Genomic DNA, 19,577 nt, shown 5'->3' with positions numbered 1-19,577 from the left:
GGCAAATCAGAGAAGAAATCTGAGTGGTTAGCAAGGGCTAGAGAAGTCCTAAGAGAGGACAAATAAAACTGATAGGAGGGCCAGGTGCTGGTGGCTCACGCCTATAGTTCTAGATACTCAGGAAGCTAATATCTAAGGATCATGGTTCAGTCAGCCCGGGCAGGTATGAGAATCTTATCTCCAATTAAGCACCAAAAAAGCCAGAAGTAGAGCTTTGGCTCAAGTGGTAGAGTGCTAGCACTTAGCAAAAAAGTTCAGGGACAGTGCTCATGATCTGAGTTCAAGCCCAGGACCAGCACAAAAAAAAAAAAAAAGGAGGAAATAGAGTCTGTAGATAACAGTAAGAAGCTGGTTACTTATTTATTCATTTACAAATATTTAAATAGGTTGATTGTGTGCTGGGACAAGGGCCCAAGTGGGAGTGGTGACTGTTGAGAAGTCTGGTGAGGACAAGCAGGAGTTGTAATACACTAATATGATGGGGAGGTTAGAGAGGGCTATGGAAGACCCAAGCTGAAGAGGAAGGATAGCCCAAGCCTGTTCTATCACAACACTGTCCTCCTTCTAGAGATCCTCACCTTCTCTGAGTCCAGTCCAGTGAGTTGGTCATGAGAGCGCTGTGTGAAGACGATGGTGAAGACAGCATGGGAACGGCTGCTGGTTTCATTCATGTTGGTGGCAGCCACAGTCCTGATGGGGAAAGTAGAAGTCACAGGGTCCTGCCCCTCACCTTCCCAGCCCTGCCCCCTTCTCTTCCACTCTGTCAGCCGGTCTTACCGTGCCTTATTTCCACAGTCCATGAGGTCAGCAATGTCTGCATAGGAGGTCACAGCCAGCTTAGATAGGTCCTGTACATAGGGGCCCAGGATGGGGTGCTCCCGGACCCGGAGAGAACCCCGACTCTTAGGATTCAAGAGGTCGCGTACCCGCTCACAATAGATCTCCATATAGCTCACCTGAGTAAAGGATGCAAATAAAAAGTGAGGAAGACAATGTTGGCATTGCCAGTAAACCTCACCTAACTCTACCACAAGGACCCGGGTAACTGCAGTGCATGCATACCAGACTTGGTACTAAGCCCCTGACTGTGATGGCTCACTGATCCTCCCACCAACCCTAGGGGTTGGGGGGGTCTGAACCATTAGCATCCACAGATGAACACATTCAGGAGCTTCAGTCTGAAATCACTGCCCAAAGTCATACATAGTCACAGGTAGAGCCCAAAACTAGATCCTAGACTGACTCCCAAGATTGCCTGGTGTCTTTTTTTTTTTTTTTGATCAGTCCTGAGGCTTGAATTCTGGGCCTGGGCACTGTCCCTGAGCTTCTTTTTGTTCAAGTCTGGCACTCTACCACTTGAGCCACAGCGCAACTTCTAGCTTTTTCTATTTATGTGATACTGAGGAATCGAACCCAGGGCTTCATGCATGCTAGGCAAGCACTCTACCACAAAGCCACATTCCCAGCCCTGACTTCAGTCTTAATCATTCTACCTTCTTCCCAGAGACATAGGGGCCCCTCCCTGTGCCCCAATAAAACCAGAGCTTACCTCCACAGAAAAGGAGAGCTGAGCGCTCTGGTTCTCACTAACACGAGAGAAGAGGTCCTCACAAAGCTGGAGGGAAACATAGAAAAGCTCCCTTTTAGGGCACACCTGTCATGCCAGGCCCTTTCCCAGGTTGAACCCTTTCCATAGCCTAAGAGAGAGGTCACAAGTCAGAGGTTTTGCTCCCCAGGATGGCTACTATGCTGCTTGGCCAAGGAAAATTATGGAAAACTCAGTTTTCCAAACTACCTCTTTCTACAGTTAACACCTTACCTGTGGTATAGAGGCCCATAGGGAAATTACACTCACAATAACTACAAAACAAAGAAAAAGAGCAGTATATGGTAAAACCAGGGCCTACACCTAGTATTCTCTGACACCAAAGCCTTGACTCTTTTCATGGAGCTTCACTGCCTCTGGTGGGAATGACAACTTCCCTCTCCAAGAATGCCCACCAGGTTTCAGCCAATCCTCACATTCTATCATATCCCTAATAACTAAAAACCTCAGCCAAGTATCTACCCATTATCCTTCTAGCACTGACCTTCCTTCCCTGTGGAGCAACTCAACTGAAGATGGTCCTTCCCTGACTACTCAACCAGGTCCCCAGCATATACCTGAGGCACAATACCCTGCTGCCCTGGCTCCTGACGCCCCATCATGGTGTAGGACTTCCCAGCTCCTGTCTGTCCGTAGGCAAAGATGCAGACATTGTAGCCTTCAAAGGCATGGAGCAGCATCTCCTCCCCAATGTCTCGATACACCTGCTGCTGAGATGCAAACTGCGGGTCCTCAGCCTAGGTGAACAAGGGGCAGAAAAGAACACCAAGAGCTCTGGATGACCTTGTCCTTTGTTTCTACAGACCAAGAGTCCTGCTCCATCGTCGATGATTGCCCAAAGGAGCTGTGTGTTTCATACCCCCACTCTCATTATCAACTGAAGCATCTTGAGGGTCCTATCCAGCCCTTGCTGGTCCTAATTATCCCAAGAGTCTCTTCCCTTCCCCTCCCCGTCATCGCAGTCACAACCTAATGTTACTATGTACCGCACGCAAGGGTTCTCATCTTTGCAATCCAGTCTCAACCAATCTCTTGGAGATTCCATTTCCCAGTAATACCCCCTTCTCCAGTACCTAAATCCTCTGTCTGCCATAATCTGGCCTACTACTCCCAGCCCAACAAACTCACCGAAGTGTGTGACCAATAGGAATAGTCGAAGGTGAAGCTTTTGGGGGCATCCTTGTTCTGTTTGGGATTGATGATGGCTGAGGGGAAAGGAGAGGGCAAAGGAGGGAAAGTCAAGGTCAGGTACTCCCAACCTCTGCCCACTCCCTTACAATCCTCTGGGGTCCAGCAATCTGACTCCCCATCTCTGTCCTCGCTCATTCTCTCCCTCTTTTAATACTCCCCACCCCCTCCAGCACAAAGCTAATTTTGGCTTCCTAGGACCCGCCCCCACTGAGCTGCCTCCCTGGATTGGGCAATGGAGGGCCGACGGCCAACATTCCCCCTCCCAGGGACAGGAACATGGAAAGGCCAGTCTGCCCTACCCCCACCCTTACAACTAGCACCTGCTCTGCCTAGCATAACCCTCCTCCTGGTTCAGCCCAGCAGGACTGGCCTTCCCCACTTGTGCCCAGCCAGGCCCCTGAGACACACTCACAGGTGGTATTGCCCTGCATGCTGACCACACACTTGGCATCCTGGCTGGTCTCACGGGCATTGAAGGGCCGAACCCTCACTGCCACTTTCACCGAGGCTCCAGCCATAGCTCCAGACACTCCTGCCTTCCTCAACTAAATGACAGAAAAAGAGAGGTGGTCAGAGACACTGGAAGGACAAAGACATTGCCTCCCAGTTTCTCCTTGAAACTGTCTCTCCATTCCCCTGCCCAGACAGCTACCCAGCCCTTCAAGGACTCAATTCCTGTTCCCCAGCCTTCCTCCCAAATGTCACTGTCTTAAGGGGCTTCCAAAAGTATTCCTGCTTTTCTCCCCAGCCCTATCCCAGCTCACAGGGACCTGAGCCATCACCCAGTTACCTGGCGTCCTGGCTCCAGACCAAGGGGGTTGTATCAGCTCTGGCTGCCACCGGCCCTTGAAGGGGGAGCCCCATCCTACACTTGGGGCCTGGCCACACAGCAGGGGCTGTAGGGGAAACCCTGGTAGTGAGGGGAGAGTGGTTAGGAAGCACCTGTGTCCCCAGAGACCTGTCTGGAGTTCTGTATTTGGAGGGCCAGGGATGGGGGTAATGTTAGGAAAAGTAAAGATACTGGCCCCCCTAAGTGCAATGTGAATCCAAGGACAGGGATAGTGATATTTTTATTCCTCGTCACTCACAAGTGTACTAGACATTCAGATGGGAAAGATGAGAGAGAGAGAGGGAAAGATGAGAGGGGGGGAGGGAGGCTGGACAGAGGGCAATTCAGAGAAAGACACACATGGGCAGACATAAGGGTGGTGAGAAGGGGGAGAGGAGGGACAGAAAGTCATAGACACCAAGAAAGTGAGAAAAATGAGACAAAAGACAAGATTGAGGTCACTCTGTGAAGAAAAGAATGGGAGGAGGAAAAAGAAAGACATGGAGGGTGTCAATGCTCAGAAATGTTAATAGGCAGGAAGGGGGTTCTGAAGCCAAAGGACAAAGTGGGAGTCCAGAAAAGAGATGAAAAGAAAGAAAACCCCAAATATAAAACCTAATCAATAATTCCCCAATAGTGTCAGAGAAGGAGAAGTAGATCCCTCTTCCCACCTACAGCCCACACAACCCCCACTTGGGAGGCAGGGAGGACTGATGGCAAAGTTGAAAGGCTGGGACTGGGATCCACAGGGCCTGTCTTGTGGGCCCCAAGCCCCTTGCCCAGCCCCCAGTACTTCCTCCTCAGGATCTAGGACAATGGACAGGGGAGGGTGGGGTCATCCTGTATCCATACCAAACCCCAGAGCTCCATTCTGCAAGACCTGGAATACCTGTGTCTCAAAGGGGAGGCATGAAAAGAGAAGGGAAGGGAAAGGAAGCAAACTGGTCCCAGCCCCAGCCTGGGGCTAATACTATGGCGTCCACTGCCCAAGGGAAGGTGCCAGGCTGGAGCCCAGGAATGTGGGTAATCGGGTACCCACACCCAGAGAGGAGAGTCTGGGCTGCCCACACCCACAGACGGCAGGGTAAGGACTATGGAAAAGGTCCAGGGATGCCAGGTCCCAAAGGACCTCCAACCTTTGTCATACCAGCCTTCTTCCTAAGCATGGGAGGGGAAAAGGGGGCTGGTCTGTCCCAGGACAGGAAGGGAGTAGCCAAAATCAGAGACTGGTTCAGGAAGAACAGTAATGACCCCTCCTCCCCCTAGACCCTGGACAAGCGAGAGAAGGACACTGGTGGGAAGAGAAAAGCAATGGTGATCGCTCTGCAGCTAATAAAGTGGGAAATAGGGTGACACAGCCAGGGGACGGTGGGGGAAGGAAATGGGCGCTCGGTACAAGGGTCTGCCCGTGCGGATTTAAGGGCACGGTAGGTACAAGGGAGGAGCCCCAGGCGAAGTGAGGCCTACTGACCCGAAAGGGGGGCCTCGGGTCACCTACACCTTGCCCACCCAGCAACTTTCCCAACAACACCCCCCCCCACCACCCCGGTCTGGGCGGCCGAGGACCGGGTCTCCTGGCCCAGCCAGCCGACGGCTGCCCGGGGCCTGGCACCGCTCTGCGCCTCCGCGGGACAAATAGCACTTGATCACGGCTCCGGGGCACGGCCGGCTCGGGCCGGGTCTTGCACGCGGGACCCCGGCTCCGCACCCCGCCGCCCGCGCATTCCTCCGCGCCCCCCCCGCCGCCCCGTCCGCCTTCTCCCCGGCTCTGCTCTCACCCCGTAGACCGCAGGGCTCCCGGAGCAGCGCGGCGGAGCGCGAGGAGGGTAAACTTCGTGGAAAGCGCGTGAGACCCGAGCGGGGCCGGTCCCGGGACCCGTTCGGGGCTGCCCCCGCCCCCTCGCCGGGTCCCCGGGCGGCGGGTGGCCGTGTAGCGCGCCGGGGGCGGCAGCAGGAGCGGCGCCAGCGGCCGGCGCCCGCCCGGGCAGCGCGAGCTGGGGCGGGGGACAGGCGTGAGGGCGGGCGGGCGCGCGCCCGCGCGGACGGGCGTGAGGGCGGGCGTGAGCGCGCGCGCGCGCGGACGGGCGTGAGGGCGGGGGGGGGGGGTGCGCGGCCCCGGGAAGAAGCCCGAAGCCACTCAGGCAATTCGTGTTAAAGGGGCAATGCTCTCGGACTGTGGGGCCCACCGACAGGATGCTGGACACAGCGGGCGAGCAGGATGACGGGACCTTGGAGGGCTCCAGGAGCTCGAGGAGCCGACACGAGTAGTGAGTGACAAGCTCCTCCGGAGGGGGGGCGGGGGGGGGGGGCAGGCGTCAGGCCCGCGCACGTCGTCGCCGTCGGGGGCGCGCTCAGGGGGCGGGGCCACCGGTCGGGGTCTAGCCAGGCCCCGCCCCCAGGCGAGCGGCCAGTCGGCTCCTCCCTCCGCCTGGGTCGCCTCTTAGCTGCGTCTTCCCGCCGGGCCAGTCGTTCTAGAATTCGCCAAGCTTCTCCCCAGGTGCCAGGGAAAAGTGTTGGGGACTGAAAAGACAGGCCGGCGCTCGGTACCTTCCCAGGCCTCAAGTTCCACAATGCTGGCCGCCCCGGCCACCACCTCAGGCCCGGATGCTATCGCTGGCCCGGCCGTACCCGCTCCAGAGCCAACGGGGAGGGGGATGTGGGGGGGAGGTGGGCAGTCTAGCGCCCCGAACCCTAGACTGTCCCCCAAGCACGGGCCCACCACCCTGGGGCCGCAGGGGCTCCCGTGGGTCTCTAGCTATGTCCTCAACTTGGCTGGCCCCACAGGTCCAGCCAGGGTCCCGTCCACTCCCAAGGGTCTTGTACCGGCTTCAGGTCACCCCCTCAGGCCTGGCCCTCGGCTCCAGTCTAGCCCAGGCCCAGCCTTCCCCCTAGGTCCTCATCAACCCACTCAGGCGTCAATTGCCATCAAGACCTTGGCTACCCCCTTTAGCCATGGTTGAGCATCCTCCTATCTAGCTTGCTGAAGCCCTATCCCGTGAGACAGCCCACTGAGTCTTCGGCCACCTCTTCGGCCCAACTATTTGAGGTCTAAACGTCCTTCAACTCCCAACTGCTCCTTGAGTTCTGCTGAGTCACTCTGGCTCAAGACATCCAATTTGGACCCCACTTGCCCCTTTCAGCCCAACTTTATCCCTCTCTGCCCAACTTCCTCTCTCCAGTTCTATAACATTCCATAACTAGCCCATGTCTTGGATAACCTCAAAGTCTGTTTAACTCAGATTTTCCAATTGTCTTTTTCTCTCCTTTGTGCAGCTTATATGCACTCCCTTGTGGATCTAGTATTTGTTGCTTTTTTTTTTTTGTGGGGGGGGGAGGACTTATCCTGGGGATAAAACCCAGAGACTTGTACATGCTAGGAAGTGCTCTACCATTCAGTTATATCGCCCCAGCCCTTAACGTACTATTTTTTTTCAAGGTGCAAAAGATAAATGGTATGTTTATTAAGTAAAATTTTTATAGTATTTTTTTGTTTATTTAGAAACAAAGAATGAAAGAAGAAAAAGAGGAGAGAGAGAGGAGGAAAGGATATTAATGGGTGAATTCCCAGTTGGGTATCCCAATCTTTTTTTTTTTTTTTCTAATCAGGGCTTGAACTCAGGGGGCTTGAGCTCTCACTTGGCATTTTTATTCAAAGATGGTGCTCTACCACTTGAGCCACCTCTCTACTTCCAGCTCTTTTGCTGTTTGAAATGAATGAATCTCACAGACTTTCCTGCACAGGTTGACTTTGAACCCAGTTCTCATATCTCAGCCTCCTGAGTAGCTAGGACTTTAGGTTTGAGCCACCCAGTTCATTTTCTTTTTTTTTTCTTTTTTTAATTTGTATTTTTTTTTATTATTGTGAAAATACGGTACAGAGGAGTTACAATTAGTTAGGCAAGATAATGAGTACATTTCAGAACAAAGCGTTTTTTGTTTTGTTTTGTTTTTGATGCTGGTCCTGGGGTTTAAACTCAGGGCCTGGGCACTGTCCCTGAACTTTTTTGCTCAAAGCTAGTGCTCTACCACTTGAACCACATCTCCACTTCCTCTTTTTCCTTTTTTGTTGTTGTTGTTGGTGGTGGTGGTGGTGGTGGTAGTGGTCATAGGGCTTGAACTCTGGGCCTGGGTGCTTGCTTTCCCTCAGCAATTCAGCTCAAGGCAAGTGCTCTATCACTTGAACCAAAGCACCACTTCCAGTTTTCAGCCTGGGCTGGCTTTGACTTGTGATCCTCAGATCTCAACCTCCTGAGTAACTAGGATTACAGGTGTGAGCCACCGACGCCCAGCCCTAATCCATTTTTCCTTTGTTGAGATAGTGTCTTACTAGGTAGCCCAGGCTGGCCTTGTACACGTGATTCTCCTGCCTTTGCCTCCAGACAGCTGGGATTGCAGACCCAGTCTAGGTTTTATCTAATGGTTTTTGTTTTGTTTGTTTGGGGAGGATTGTTTTGGGGTTTTTTGTTTGTTTTGGTCATTGGGCTTGACCTCTGGGACTGGGCACTGTCCCTAAGCTTATTTTGCTCAAGTCTAGCACTCTACCACTTAAGCTACAGTGTCACCTCCAGCTTTTCCTGAGGAATAGGACCCAGGGCTTCATGCTTGCTAGGCAAACACTCTACCACTAAGCCACATTCCCAGCCCTGCTCTCTACCACTTTCAGCGAAAGTGTCACTTCAAGAATCTTGGTGATAATTGGAGATAGAAACCAAATGGGCTTTTCTGCCCAGGCTAGTTTTGAACCATGATCCTCAGATCTCAGCCTCCTGAGTAGGATTACATGAGTGAGCCACCAGTGTCTGGCTTATCTAGTTTTCTTAATTCCCTTTCCTATGCCAACTAGCTCTAAGGTTACCTTTGGCTGCTGGATAAATATACTAGCCCTGTGTAATTGACTTCTCTACTCATTTTTTTTTTTTTTTTTTGGTACTGGGGTTTGAAGTCAGGGGTTGCGTGCTATACCTTAGCATTTTTTTTTTTTTTCCTCAAGGCTAGTGCTTTACCACTGGTGCCACAGCCCCACTTCTGGCTTTTTATTGGTTAACTGGAGATAAGAATCTCACTACTTTTCCTGTACAGGCTGAATTAGAACCACACTCCTCCAATCTCAGCCTTTTGAGTGGCTAGGATTACAGGTATGAGCCACTGGCACCTGACTCTACTAACCTTAACTGAAGCCATTCTGAGCTGTCTCTTTCCCTGTCATCAATTTGTCACTCTGTCTACACTTAATGTTTACTAACCACTTGTACCTAATTCATTTTATATCTCTAAATTCTGTCACTTTTCTACTTGTTCCTACCACCAATTCTCCTTTTTCCTTTTATAATCCCATATTACAATCAAGTCATGTAACTACCAACTATGAATTTTACTTACTCTTCACACTATTTACCTTCAGAAAGTTGGCTTTCTGCTTCACCTTTTACAACATCTTTCCTGTGTATTACTATCTTTAACCTTGAATGTTTAGCTGTCTAACACTAGTAAATCTCTTTTTTTGTTTGGGTTTTTTTTAACTGTATTTTTTTGTCTTTTCTTTTTTGGTACTGGAGATCGAACCCAGGACGTTGCACTTGCTAGGCAAGCGCTTTGCCACTGAGCTACATCCCAGCCCTAATAAATCTCTTAAGATAATTAATAGTCTTCTATTTAAGGAGCCATCCATTATCTTTCCCAGACTATAGATGTGTTTCTGGTTTCATCCATCTCTACTTCCACTGCATGAATGAATGACTCATTTTCCATTATCTTCCCAGCACCAAGAACAACATTTAGTCCAGCTACCCAAACCAGTCCAGTCATGCAGGTACAAGAAGATGGAGACAACCTCATGCCTTTTGCCAAGTGAGTCCTCTTTACTGGGTAGAGAGGATGGGATGGAAGGAATATTGTATGCGTGGGTTCTTCCTCAAGATGAGTAGGAAATAAGAAACAGGAAGCCCAGTGTCTGAACCCTAGAGGTTGACAATTCATCATGCAACAAATAGCTCTTGAATTTGGTTGTAATAGCTCATACCTGTAATCCCAGCTGACATCAGGAGGATCTCACTTCAAGGCCAGCCCAGGAAAAAAGTTCCCAAGACTTCATCTCAACCAATAGAAAAATCAGCATGGCCAGGTGCTGGTGGCTCATTTCTATAGTCCTGGTACTCAGTAGGCTAAGATCAGAGGATCAGGGTTCTAAGCCAGAACAGGAAGGAAAGTCTGACTTTGTATGTGTATACATGTGTAACAGTCCTGGGGCTTGAACTCAGAGCCTAGACACTGTCCCTGAGCTTCTGCTCAAGGCTAGTGCTCTACCACTTGAGCTACATCATCACTTCCAGCTTTTTCTGTTTATGTGCTACTGAGGAATTGAACTCAGGGCTTCATACATGCTAGGCAAGCATTCTACTAAGCCACATTCCCAGCCCTCTTCAATTTTCATTATGGGGATTTTCCATAATTAGTAAAATAGTATGTTAGCTTCAATAATTATCATTATTCAGGGCTGGGAAGGTAGCTCAGTGGTAGAGCGCTTGCCTTGCAAGCATGAAGCCCTGGGTTCAATTCCTTAGCACCACATAAACAGAAAAAGCCGGAAGTGGCTCTGTGGCTCCAGTGGTAGAGCGCTAGCCTTGAGCTGAAGAGCTGAGGGACAGTGCCCAGGCCCAGAGTTCAGGCCCCATGACAGGCAAAAAAAAAAAAAATAATAATAATAATAATTATCATTATTCAGAAACTTTACACATCAAGCTCCCATTCCCCCAATTGTTTTTTAAAGTATATTTCCAATCTTGTATCATTTCACATTAGCTAGCTAGTTAGCTAGCTAGCTACTGTGTATGCATATGTGTGAGTGCATGGGTGTACACCAGCTCTGGAGCTTGAATTCAGGGCTTGAATGCTGCCTCTTAGCTTTTTTTTCCCCAAGGCTGGTGCTCTACCAATTGGGCCACATCTACATCTCTAATCTCATGCACTTTCCTTGCATAGGCTAGCTTTGAATCTTGATCCTCAGATCTCAGCATTATAGGAATGACTCACTGGTGCCTGGCACATGATCACATTTTAAGAGACTACTCTCAATGGTCTATACAGAAGAGATTGTGGAGAACAGGAGATGAGAACAGAAACGGGGAGAGGAAAAGATGGAGATCATTACAATAGACCAGGAAGAAGATTATCCATAATATAATGGTAGGACTGGAAATGATGAAAAGTGGTCTATTTGGAGTATTTTTCAGATTTAGAACTAGCAAGGGGGCTAGGAATGTAACGCAGTGGTAGAGTGCTTGCATGAGGCCCTGGTTCAATTCCTCAGTACCACATAAGCAGAAAAAGCCAGAAGTGGCACTGTGGCTCAAGTGGTAGAGTGCTAGCCTTGAGTTGAAGAGCTGTGGGACAGCGCCCGGGCCCAGAGTTCAGGCCCCATGACTGACCCCCCCCCCCACAAAAAAAAAAAACTAGCAAGATTTGCTAATGTAACAGTTGAAAATAAGGCTGGGCACCAGTGGCTCACGCCTATAAATCTAGCTACTCAGGAGGCTGAGATCTGAGGATCACGGTTCAAAGCCAGCCAGGGCAGAAATATCCCTGAGACTCATCTCCAATTAACCACCAGAAAACTGGAAGTGGCACTGTGGCTCAAGTGGAAGAGTACTTGCCTTGATCTGAAGAGCTCAGGGACAGTGCCCAGGCCTGGAGTTCAAGCCGCATGACCGACAAAAAAAAAAAAGTTGGGCTGGGAAGGTGGCTCAGTGGTAGAGCGCTTGCCTTGCATGCAGGAGGCCCTGGGTTCGATTCCTCAGCACCACATAAGCAAAAAGAAAAAAAGCCAGAAGTGGCGCTGTGGCTCAAGTGGTAGAGCACTAGCCTTGAGCTGAAGAGCTGAGGGACAGTGCCCAGGCCCAGAGTTCAGGCCCCAGGACCGGACCCAAAAAATAAAAAAATAAAAAATAAAATAAAATGGCACACAAATTAAAAAAAAAAAGTTGAAAATAAGGCACATGAGATTTTTGTTCTTGGTAGCTGAGCATTTGGAATGCCTTCCAGCCAAATGAGAAAGGCTGAAAAGCTGTTGGGTGGAGCTTAAGGAGGAATCAGGGCTGTAAGTAGAGATTTAGGTGTATCAGCACACTGGCAATATTAAAGTTGTAGAAATGAATGAGATCATCTAAATAAAGCAAGATGGAAATGGGGAAAATAAAGAGTTCCTGGACATTCTACTTAAGAACACAAGAAGGGGGCTGGGAAGCTGGCTCAGTGGTAGAGCGCTTGCCTTGCATGCCTGAGGCCCTGGGTTCAATTCCTCAGCACCATATAAGCAAAAAGAAAAAAGCCGGAAGTGGCGCTATGGCTCAAGTGGTAGAGCGCTAGCCTTGAGCTGAAGAGCTGAGGGACAGCGCCCAGGCCCAGAGTTCAGGCCCCACAACCGGACCCCCCCAAAAAAAAAAAAGAACACAAGAAGGGGCTGGGCGCCAGTGGCTCACGCCTGTAATACTAGCTACTCAGGAGGCTGAGATCTGAGGATCTCAGTTCAAAGCCAGCCCAGGCAGGAAAGACCGTGAGACTCTTACCTCCAATAAACCACTCAGAAAACCGGAAGTGGTGCTGTGGCTCAAGTGGTAGAGCTGTAGCTTTGAGCTGAAGAGCTCAGGGACAGTGCCCAGGCCCAGAGTTCAAGCCCCACAACCAAAAAAAAAAAGAATCAAAGAAGGGTTGGGAATGTGGTTTAGGGGTAGAATGCTTGCCTAGCATGCATGAAGCCCTGAGTTGGATTCCTCAGTACCACCTAAACAGAAAAGTCTGGAAGTGGTGCTGTGGCTCAAGTGGTAAAGTGCTAGCCTTGAGCCAAAGAAGCTTAGGGACAATGCCCAGGCCCAAGTTTAAGCCAATGACTGGCAAAAAAAAAAAAAAGTGAGACCCTATCTACAAGGATATTCTTTTTTTTACTAGTTAACCAGATTTAATAGTCATTAACAATAGATTAATTATTATTAATTATTAACTAAATTATTGATTATTAATTAAACAAAGCATGTATATATTAAAGAAAGCAGTACAGAAATGTACTGTATGTGAACTGTTTACAAAAACATACAAAATGGGCTGGGAAGGTGGCTCAGTGGTAGAGTGCTTGCCTTGCATGCCTGAGGCCCTGGGTTCGATTCCTCAGCACCACATAAGCAAACAGAAAAAAGCCGGAAGTGGCGCTGTGGCTCAAGTGGTAGAGTGCTAGCCTTGAGCTGAAGAGCTGAGGGACAGCGCCCAGGTCCAGAGTTCAGGCCCCATGACCGGACCCCCCCAAAAAAAAAATGTTGGATGGCACAAGGGATACAGTGCTAATATAAATAGACTGTTTAAGCTAAGTGTTTAACATAAACAGTCCATCCCTATAACTAACAAAGAATATTTAAGGGACATGAAATATTAATCCTTTTGAGATAAGTGAAACAAAGTCGGAGTGGTTAGAATTCTCTCTCCTGGATCATTGCATTGGCCTAAGGAAACTATGTCAAATTACTAGAGTAGCCAGCTATCCTTTTTTTGTTTGTTCGTTCGTTCTAGTTCTGGAGCTTGAACTCAGGGCCTTTTGCTCTTGCTTCATATTTTCACTCAAGGCTGGTGCTCTGCTACTTGAGCCACTTCTCTATTCCTATTCATTTTTTTCAATGCAAAATGAAAATGGAACAGTTTCAACCACAATAATCACCTCACTATTCTAAACAGCATGAAACCTACTCCTGCCTTAGGACCACATGTCCTATCCTCTTTCTCCCAAGGCTAAAACTTTAAGCCCCTTTATTCTACTCAAAGTATAGATGCCTTACTTAATACTTCAGCTTCTATTCGCACACTTTGTATTTCTTTTCCCTGCTTTATCTTTTGTGTGTGTGTGTGTGTGTGTGTGTGTGTGTGTGTGTGTGTGTGTGTATCTGTGTCTGTGTGTCCATTGTGGGGCTTGAACTCTGGTCTTGGGTGTGATCCCTGTGCTCTTCAGCTCAAGGTGAGCACTTTACTGCTTGAGCTACATCGCGAGTTTTCTAGTGCTTATTGGAGATAAGAGTCTCATGGGCAGGGCTGGGGAGGTGGCTCAGTGGTACAGCACTTGCCTTGCATGCCTGAGGGCCCCCCCCCCCAAAAAAAAAGAGTCTCATGGACTTTCCTGCCCAGGCTGGCTTGAACTGTGATCCTCAGCTCTCAACCTCCTCAGTAGCTAGGATTACAGGCATGAGCCACCAGCGCCTGGCTCCCTGCTTTAACTCTCATTATCTATAATGTAAGTAGTTGAGCTTGAACTCAGGGCCTCTCACTCAACTGAGGGACTCTTACTCTCACTTAGTGTTTTTACTCAAGGCTGACACTCTACCACTTGAGCCACACCTCCACTTCTAGCTTTTTAGTGGCTAACTGGAGGTAAAAGTCTTCTGGAGAGCTGGGAAGGTGGCTCAGTGGTAGAGCGCTTGCCTTGCATGCCTGAGGCCCTGGGTTCGATTCCGCAGCACCACATAAGCAAAAAGAAAAAAGCTGGAAGTAGCTCTGTGGTTCAATTGGTAGAGCGCTAGCCTTGAGCTGAAGAGCTGAGGGATAGCGCCCAGGCCCAGAGTTCAGGCCCCACGACTGGACCCAACCTGCACAGGGCTAGATTCAAACATGATCTGAAGATCTCAGCCTGCTGAGTAGAATTACAGGCACAAGTTACCTATGCCTGGTTGGTCTCTCCTCTTCCCCTCTCCTTCCTCCTCCATTTCCCCTCTTGTTCCTCTCTCATCCTTTTCCTCCCCTCCTCTCCTTCCCTTCTTGCCCCTCCCCTCCCTTCCCTTCTGCTGGTCCTGGGGCTTGAGCTCAGGGTCTAGGCACTGTTCCCTAAACTCCTCAAAGCTAGTACTCTACCACTTGAAAGCTAGTACTCTACCACTTCAGCCACAGCTCCACTTCTGGCTTTTGGATGGTTAATTAGGAAAAGCCTCACTGACTTCCCTGCCCAGGCTGGCTTTGAACTGTGCTTGTCATATGCTAGCCAGCCCCCTGAATAGCTAGGAATCCAGGCATTAGCCACTGGCACCCATCACTATAGTCTATATAATAATTCTGCTTTCCAAGTAATGTTCTCTGTTTTGATGTATTGAAGTTTGAGATGCAGTGAAATCTAAGGCTTTGACAATAACTTATATCCTATTTCACCTTATCTCCAATCTCCATTCAAATCAGAGGCTTTACAACCTTCCTGACTTAAGTAGACAGGGAAAGGTTGGGACCCTGAATCCTGGAGGTGAGTAGATGATGTCACACAAGAACATGGTTATGAGTCTACTACGTTGTTATCTTAGGTGTTCCAAAGTGGTCAGCCGATCTACACCCCTATCCCTGCCTTCCCAGAGCCTCAAACCAATGGCCCAACATTATGGTGATGTCTTTTGGGAGAACCTTACCCAAAGGTCCAAGTGAGTAATGGAGAAAATTAGGAATAATTGGCAGTAGAGAAGGTGAGACTGTAGTTTTTCTTGTGTGTGTGTGTGTGTGTGTGTGTGTGTGTGTGTACAGGCATGTGCATATACATGCTCCAGTAGTAGGGCTTAAACACAGCTCACACATTCAGCAGTAAGCTTACACTTGAGTTATACCTCCAGTCCCAGGTTTTTCCTGGTTAATTAGAGATAGTTTCTCAAAATTGTTTGACTAGGCTGGCTTCAAATTTCAGATCTCAGCCTGCTGAGAAGCTAGGATTATAGGCATGATTCACTGGCACCTAGCTTGAGCCTGTAAAGTTTTTTTTTTTTTTGGTCCGTTATAGGGCTTGAACTCTGGGCCTGGGCACTGTCCCTGAGCTCTCCAGCTCAAGGCGAGTACTCTACCATTTGAGCCACAGCACCACTTCCAGTTTTCTGGTGGTTCATTGGAGATAAGAGTCTTATGGACTTTCCTTGCCTGGGCTGGCTTTGAACCTTGACCCTCAGATCTCAGACTCCTGAGTAGCTAGGATTACACCAGCACCCAGCTCTGGAGATAACACTTTACTGGCTGATAGGCATTGTCATTCCTAAGGCCAGACAAGTAGTAGTAGAAGTCATCAGAGAAGAATCTGACTGTAATCCCCTTGTTATACTTTACAGCCCCAACTGGATGGAGGAACAATCCATTCCACCCAAGTTGGTATGATGAGTTCTGCCCTTCTATACTTGTACCTACTGTTTTCCTGGCCCCAGCTGTCCTTCTTTCTCTTTCCCTCTGGTGTTTCCTAACCAGTGGACTAACCAGGCCCTCTTTTCTGTGAATTTCTCATCATGGTTTCCAGAACACACCCGGACTTCCCAATACCCCTGACTCTCCTGAGTTCTGTCCAAGGTCCCCAAGAAATCCTCTAGCTCCCTTTTCTCATTCTCTGGCACAGAGAGGCACTGGTTGCTCCCAGCCTGGCATATACCCTCCTGAGGGGCTACTTCCTCCTGAGATGCTTTGCGGAAGAAAGAGAAAAAGGCTGCATTTGGAGAAAATACATCAGAGACCTGGAGGCATCCCAGCCCGTGTCAGGGCTGTCACTTTTCACCTGGAGGACCTGAAGAGGCGCCAGAGAACCATCAATGAGTAAAGGGGGGGGGGGGGGCGTGCGCATGGGGGAGGGTGTAAATTGGCCTTGGGCGCCAAATAGGGTTTGAAGGCAGGATGGTTCTTTGTTGTTGTTGTGGGGTTTTGTTGTTGTTGTTTGTGGGGGGGGGGTTGGCCAGTCTTGGGGCTCGAACTCAGGATCAGGACCCTGTCCCTAAACTTTTTTTTTGGGGGGGGGTCCGGTCGTGGGGCCTGAACTCTGGCCTGGGTGCTGTCCCTCAGCTCTTCAGCTCAAGGCTAGCGCTCTACCACTTGAGCCACAGCGCCATTTCCGGCTTTTTTCTTATGTGGTGCTGAGAAATCGAACCCAGGGCCTCGAGCATGCAAAGCAAGTGCTCTACCACTGAGCCACCTTCCCAACCCTGTCCCTAAACTTCTTTTGCTCAAGGCTAGCACTCTACCACTTGAGTCACAATACACACTTCCAGCTTTTTCTGTTTATGTGGTACTGAGGAATCGAACCCGGGGCTTCATGGATGCTAGGCAAGCACTCTACCACTAAGCCACATTACCAGCCCAGCACGATGATTTTTGATGATTTTTATTATTTATTTTGTCACTCGTGGGGCTTGAACTCTGAGCCTGGGCACTGTCCCTGAGCTCTTCAGCTCAAGACAAGCACTCTCCACTTGAGCCACAGTGCTACTTCGTGTATTCTAGTGGTTTATTGCTACTTTACTGCCCTGGCTAGCTTTGAACCATGATCTTCAAATCTCAGCCTCCTGAGTAGCTAGGATTATAGGCGTGAGCCACTGGTGCCAGGCCAGGATGGTTTTTACAAAGTAAGGTTAAGAGCTTTGAGGGAATTGGATGTTGTTTGGGAAGCAGCCAATGGCTTAGTGCAATAGATTTCTATAATTTGGAAGAAGCAAGGAAGTGAGGGATAAAGGACTCACCATATGAGTTGCAAGGAGTAGAAACTGGATTAATGAAGAAAGGAAAGAAAGTACATCACAAACTAGAAATTAGGTATCAACTCTGGATCCCTAGACTACAAATATTTGTCTAGGAGGAGCAGAAAAATAGTACTGGTGAGTTGGAAGTCAAGTGGCAACACTCTTAGGTCCCAACAAGAATTACTTCAAAACAGAAGGGTAAAGAATGAGGAGACAAAGTCTGTCTTCCAGGTAGGCACTTCTCTCCTGAAAACCTTTACAGGCTGAAGAAGGCTCAGTGGGGCAGCTGCAGGGTTGCACCTGAGCCCCTGCTGCTTGAGGCAGAAGGCTCTAGATTCCCTGGAACCACTGAAAACTGTGATCTGCAATTGAAGAGGGCAACAACCTTTCTACAGGAAGAGGGCCATTTTGTCCATCCCGACAGGGCCCAGGTATGCTAGACAGGAACTTAGTTGGGTGGTAGAAACTGTTGTGGATCTTTTTTTTTTTTTTTTGTGGGGCTTGGGCGCTGTCCCTCAGCTCTTCACCTCAAGGCTAGTGCTCTACCACTTGAGCCACAGCGCCACTTCTAGCTTTTTTTTCCTGCTTACGTGGTGCTGAGGAATCGAACCCAGGGCCTCATGCATGCAAGGCAAGTGCTCTACCACTGAGCCACCTTCCCAGCCCCTGTTGTAGATCTTAAAAAAAATAGTGTTATTATAAAGGTGATGTACAGAGGGGTTACATTTTCATAAGTCAGATGAGTACATTTCTGGTTTTTTTTGGGGGGGGGGGGAGGGGTCCAGTTGAGGGCCTGAACTCTGGGCCTGGGCACTATCCCTGAGCTCTTCAGCTCAAGGCTAGTGCTCTACCACTTGAGCCACAGCGCCACTTCCGGCTTTTTTTTCTGCTTATGTGGTGCTGAGGAATCGAACCCAGGATCTCATGCATGCAAGGCAAGCACTCTACCATTGAGCCACCTTCCCAGCCCAGATGAGTACATTTCTTTTTGAACAATGTCACCCCTTCCTTCACTCTCTCAGTTTTTCCCTTCTGTCCCTACCTGATGTGGATTTTTGGTCTTGTGTGCAGATAGAAGAGTCAGGTTGGATAGATTTGAGAGAATCAAAAATAAAGTAGGGAAGCCAGATGGTAGTGGCACTCCTGTAATCCTAGCTACTCAGGAGACTGAGATCTGAGGATCACAGTTTGAAGCCAGACCAGGGAGAAAAGTTCCTGAGATTCTTTTTTTTTTTTTTGGGTCCGGTCGTGGGGCCTGAACTCTGGCCCTGGACACTGTCCCTCAGCTCTTCAGCTCAAGGCTAGCGCTCTACCACTTGAGCCACAGCGCCACTTCCGGCTTTTTTCTTTTTGCTTATGTGGTGCTGAGGAATCGAACCCAGGGCCTCAGGCATGCAAGGCAAGCGCTCTACCACTGAGCCACCTTCCCAGCCCCCTGAGATTCTTATCTCTAATAAACCACCAGAAAATTGGAAGTGGGACCGTGGCTCAAAGTGGTAGAGTGCTAGCCTTGAGCACAAAAGCTCAGTGACAGCACCCAGGCCCTGAGTTCAAGCCCCATAACTGAAAACTAAATATAAACAAATAAAGAGCCAGGTGCTGGTGGTCTATGCCTGTAACCCTAGCTACTCAGGAGGCTGAGGGCTGAGGATTGTGGTTTCAAAGTCAACCCAAGCAGAAAGTCCATGAGACTCTTCCAATTAACCACTAACAAGTAACTAGTGCAGGTGTGGCTCAAGGAAGGCGTGGCACCAGCCTTGAGTGAAAATGCTAAGAGACAGTGCAAATAACCTGGGTTTTCAAGCCCCATTTCTGGCATGCACAGGCACATAAATAATGTAGGCAAGAATCAGAAACGTGTAAGCCTGGAGACCAGGCGATCCAGAAGAGACCTTCCCCCGCCCCCCCCCCCCCAATTTGTCTCATCTACAGCTGCTTTGGTCCCCCTGGAGTCCTCTGGGCCAGGAGAGTTTTTGTGCCTCTGGGAGGCTGAGTTCTTTTTCCTGCAGCGCTGTTACAGCCACAAGAAACCCTGTTCACAATCTCACGGAGATGGAGCCTGAGGAGTAGGAAAAAAACATCCAAATCCAACACGTTTACGTTGCTTCATGACCCAAGACAAGTTCCATCACCAACATCGCCCCACTGCGGACCAGGACGTGTTTCCTTCATTTGGCCTTCGCACTCACTTAGGCTTCACAGCCCCCCGGGCCCTTGGGGCTCCCGTCGAAACTGCCCTTTCACAGTTATTCCTCCGAGGCCCTTCTGTTATTAAAGCAAGTTAGTGCAGCCTCTCTGTGTGAACCAGTGATGGGAGGGACAAGAAGGAAGTGGGGGGGGGGGTCCGTTCACCTTCCCAGGGACCCAGCTACCATGAAATCGGGGAGTCCTCAGTCTACGAGTCTCGCCGGAGGCCAGAAGAGTTCTGCCCGGGTCCAGCGCTCTTCGCGGCAGCCCCCACCCC

General features: G+C 49.6%; 2 protein-coding genes across 3 annotated transcripts in view; one reads left to right on the top strand and one right to left on the bottom strand.

The window, feature by feature from the left end:
* The window catches only part of Kif1c (kinesin family member 1C), a 28,962-nt gene extending 25,282 nt beyond the window's left edge, over positions 1-3,680 (bottom strand). Inside the window, exons 1-7 of the mRNA XM_042680557.1 lie at positions 3,588-3,680; positions 3,210-3,342; positions 2,735-2,811; positions 2,164-2,343; positions 1,550-1,615; positions 778-956; positions 579-690 (exon numbers count right to left, since the gene is read on the bottom strand). Coding sequence (XP_042536491.1) covers positions 579-690; positions 778-956; positions 1,550-1,615; positions 2,164-2,343; positions 2,735-2,811; positions 3,210-3,315 — 720 coding nt within the window. The 5' untranslated portion in view covers positions 3,316-3,342; positions 3,588-3,680. The remainder of the gene's footprint in view (positions 1-578; positions 691-777; positions 957-1,549; positions 1,616-2,163; positions 2,344-2,734; positions 2,812-3,209; positions 3,343-3,587) is intronic.
* Positions 3,681-5,803: 2,123 nt separating this feature from the next.
* On the top strand, positions 5,804-19,364 carry Inca1 (inhibitor of CDK, cyclin A1 interacting protein 1). Of its 2 annotated transcripts, none has more exons than XM_042680566.1 (7): positions 5,804-5,893; positions 9,386-9,473; positions 14,942-15,055; positions 15,725-15,764; positions 16,003-16,196; positions 17,376-17,544; positions 19,046-19,364. In XM_042680566.1, exons 1-7 carry the CDS (start codon positions 5,845-5,847, stop codon positions 19,181-19,183), a joined length of 792 nt encoding a protein of 263 aa, XP_042536500.1. In that variant the 5' UTR covers positions 5,804-5,844; the 3' UTR covers positions 19,184-19,364. The 2 variants fall into 2 exon arrangements, with proteins under 2 accessions (XP_042536500.1, XP_042536501.1); XM_042680567.1 differs by lacking the exon at positions 5,804-5,893 and adding an exon at positions 6,047-6,123.
* Positions 19,365-19,577: the final 213 nt, after the last annotated feature.

Source organism: Dipodomys spectabilis, unplaced genomic scaffold, assembly GCF_019054845.1.
Source record: "Dipodomys spectabilis isolate Male_0828 unplaced genomic scaffold, ASM1905484v1 ptg000062l, whole genome shotgun sequence".
NCBI classification, from domain to species: domain Eukaryota; kingdom Metazoa; phylum Chordata; class Mammalia; order Rodentia; family Heteromyidae; genus Dipodomys; species Dipodomys spectabilis.
This window is presented reverse-complemented; position numbering and strand designations above follow the sequence as displayed.

Bases quoted from the DNA above. Each gene is read 5' to 3' on its own strand.
- Inca1 (XM_042680566.1), top strand. From the start codon at position 5,845: ATGACGGGACCTTGGAGGGCTCCAGGAGCTCGAGGAGCCGACACGAGT. The intron at 15,765-16,002 runs GTATGATGAGTT...TCTCTGGCACAG, and splicing joins AATCCATTCCACCCAAGTTG to AGAGGCACTGGTTGCTCCCA. The intron at 17,545-19,045 runs GTATGCTAGACA...TCTCATCTACAG, and splicing joins TCCATCCCGACAGGGCCCAG to CTGCTTTGGTCCCCCTGGAG.